Below are 3,563 nucleotides of genomic sequence, written 5' to 3'. Positions count from 1 at the left end.
AACCTCAACAGGTGTCATGTAGTCCCCAGTAGCATCCTTGGCAACTCTTACAGGTGGAATGAAGTCAGGAGCAGTGAGTGGGACAATTTCAGGGAGATTCAGCGTGATGTTATCCAGAGATTGCAAGCATGGGCCAGGGTGCATTGGTTCGTCAGGATCCAGTGGGGGACCCAAGGGTTGAAGATCAGGGGCACAGCAACATCCAGAAGCCTTGGCAGGAAAATGGGGCCCAGCTCACACAGTTACAGAATCGTTCATCAAAGCTCTATCCTCAGGCAAGGGCTGATGCTCAGAACCTGAAGCTGTGTTCCCTGTGGCCACCATTAGGAGTCCTTTGGTCTGTGTCAAGACAGTAGGCTCAGGAGCCTCCAATTCCCAAGAACAAAGAGGATTGACAGTTTTGGTCCTTGACTGGATCCTTTCAGATGCTGGGAAGCAGCCCTTAACTGTAGCCCTGGGCTGCATATAACCATTTGGGGATGACATGCTACAGGACGCAGGACATATTGGGGTGCAACCTCGGCTCCCACAGCATGTGGCTACAGGACATTTGAGGCATCTTTTGCCCTGGCTGTGGAGGTGTCTCAGGCTAGGGGCCAGTCTCCCAGGAACCTGTTTCTGTTTTGCTGATGCGGTGGGTTTGGTGTGGTCCAGAGCTGCTGGGTCTTGCCAGACTTGGAGATGTCTCAGGCTGGGGGAAGCTTTCCTACGTGAAAGGACGTCCCTCCAGGTGGTCATCGCCTGTCTACCAGGCGCTGTAGGCTCAGTGTGGTCCACTACGGCCCTGTCTTGTCTGCTTTTCCACAGCTCAGAGCGTTCCGGTTGCAGGATGCGCACAAAGGGGTCCATGGAGAAGCTGACCCTGAACTTCCCACAGCTGCACTGAGACGCCACTTTGCCATAATCAATCCACCTCGGAGTGGCAAAATTGATGGCCTCTGCACAGTTGAAGCCATGGTTGAAGCCAGCATGGTAGCCATAGGGAAATGTCACCATGAATTCACCAGCCTCCTGAGTCACCCGGTTGAAGGGAATGCCATTCTCATGGAGGATTGTGGGCGAGATGAGGGCCACCTTGTGCCTCAGGAAGGCCTCACAGCCCTGGGAGCTGCCTGGGAAAAGCTCCCTGGCCAGGCGCTCCAGGCGTTGCCCATGTTCAGGGGGCACCGCGTACCACGTTTTTGGCTTCCCAAAGTGCAAGTAGTTGATGCTGTAAAGGTCCATGTCCTCCGTGTGCCACGCAAAAGTGGTCTTCCACATGCCAAAGTACAGGTAGGGCTTGTTGACACCCTCAATGACAACTCCACATTCCTGTTCCAACAGGTCCAGAATGGTTCCCAGGTGTCCCAGGTTCCACTCTTTAGTGTTCTCATCAAATAAGGAGCCACTGATGTCAGCACCATAAATTGGTGAGTCATAGAGGCGGTTCTTCCAGTACTTTCTCTCCAGATCTTCAAAATTCAGGTGTGGGGGAGTTCTATACTTTTCACTGTTTGCCAGGAGGTGATACTCTCCCACTGTCATGGCTTTCTTCTTTTTGTGGTATTGAGTGAACATACCTGCCTTCCCAGAGACCACCTGCTGCAGGGGAGTGGCTATTAAGATGTCACTGACATCATCATAGGACTGCCTGGCTCTCCATTCCTTGGGTGGAATTACCTTGGCCAGGCCAGCTCTGTGTGCCCCTTGGGATTCCATGTAGGCAATATAATTGTTGAAATCTGAGAATTCTTCCATGGTTGGATGGAATGTCATAATGGTGGAACTTCTTGTCTGGGTACCAGAGTGAGCAGACTTCATGGTGCAATATTTTCGGCAACAGATTCTAAAACCTTCTATGTGTTATAGATTCCTGAGAATGTTTGGGAATTATTTCTTCTTCTTGTCTTCTTCTCCTTATTTTCTTTCCTTCCTTCTTACTCCCTTCTTCCTTTCTTCTTTTAAGTATGTTTGTTCATCTCTGAGGCAGTAACCCAGTCTTGAGCCTCCAATTTAATGATATATCTTTTCCAACTTTGCTGATTCACCAAAAGTATTCTGATCAGTGGATATTTTACCCAAATAAAATTGAGTATTTTCCAGTGGAGCAGGTACCACAATCCAAGAACTGGCTCAGCCTGCAGCTCAGTGAGTTTCCCTTTGTTGGGTCTGTAAGGAATGATAATGATCAAATTATACTTATATTGTGTGCAGGTACAAATATGTAACAAATGCAACCATTAGAGCATAGCATTGTGGCCCATTCCTGTAATCCCAGCAACTCGGGAGGCTTAGGTAGAAGGATCACAATTTCGAGGTCAGCCTCAGCAACTTAGGAAGATGCCTGAGCAACTTAGTGAGACCCTGTCTCAAAATAAAAAATCAAAAGGGCTTGGGAATGGAATTCAGTGATAAAGCACACCTGGGTTCAATCTCTAGTACCCCCTCCAATATAAATCCAACAATCATGTAGAATTATGATATAGCAATAAAAATATTGGGGGGAAAAGCTAATCCCCAAAGCCTAAACTCATATTATTTTGTAAGTAGATTCTCTTACTTTCTTTTCTGTAACCTTTTTTAGAATGATTTGGGTTTATGAGGCCATGAGCATAACCTTGATGCCAAAACCAGAACAAGCCCCACTGGAAATCCCATAGGCTCAAGTTAAATTAATGGCAAATTTACAAAAATATTAAAATAGAAATAAATGATATTTTTAATGCAGCTGGGTATTAAATGAATAATACACCACGAAGGTTTTGTTGTTTTATTTGTTTGGTTATTTTAAAATTAACCTTTTAAACTTTGGATACTTAAGGCCTTAGAGGGAAATCACAAATTTTCATTACATAGCTTTATACAAAACTTGAGTTATGTAAGATTTAAATGAAAATATACTATCAAGAAAAAAATAAATAAATAGAAGATTAATAATACTTCATGGCTTTCAGGATGATTTAAAAATCAAGCAGTATAATGGAAAGCAGTATGGAGATTCCTCAGAAAATGTGGAATGGAACCACCATTTGACCCTGCTTTCCCACTCCTTGGTCTAAACAAGAGGACTTAAAATCAGCATACTATAGTGATGCAGCCACATCAATGTTTATAGCAGCTCAATTCACAATAGCTAAGCTGTGGAAGCAAACTAGATGCCCTTCAATAGATGAATGCATAAAGAAACTTTATATATATACACTCTGCAATATTACTCAGCATTAAAAGAGGATAAAATTATGGCATTTGCAGGTACATGGATGGATCTGGAGAGTATCATGTTAAGTGAAATAAGCCAAACCAAAGAACCAAGGCCAAATGTTCTCTGTGATAAGCAGATTCTGAACCATAATTAGGAGTGGGGGTAGGGAAGAATGAAGAAGTTTAAATTGGGCACAGGAAAGTGCAGGGAGACGAGAGAGTGTAGGGGTGGGAAAAGTGGTGGAAGGGATATTATTATCCTATATACATGTGTGACTACACTACCCTCGTGACTCTACACCATGTACAGCCAGAGGAAGAAGTTATGCTCCATTTGTGAACAATATGTCAAAATGCATACCACTGTCATGTATAGATAATTA

General features: G+C 44.3%; 1 protein-coding gene across 1 annotated transcript; it reads right to left on the bottom strand.

Moving 5' to 3' along the window:
* Positions 1–234: 234 nt before the first annotated feature.
* On the bottom strand, positions 235–1,800 carry LOC144254308 (lysine-specific demethylase 4D-like). Its single transcript, XM_077797313.1, has one exon. The coding sequence runs from the start codon at positions 1,798–1,800 to the stop codon at positions 235–237; it is 1,566 nt and encodes a 521-aa protein (XP_077653439.1).
* Between the last annotated feature and the right edge of the window lie 1,763 nt (positions 1,801–3,563).

Source organism: Urocitellus parryii, chromosome 4 (genome assembly GCF_045843805.1).
Source record: "Urocitellus parryii isolate mUroPar1 chromosome 4, mUroPar1.hap1, whole genome shotgun sequence".
NCBI classification, from domain to species: Eukaryota; Metazoa; Chordata; class Mammalia; order Rodentia; family Sciuridae; genus Urocitellus; species Urocitellus parryii.
This window is presented reverse-complemented; position numbering and strand designations above follow the sequence as displayed.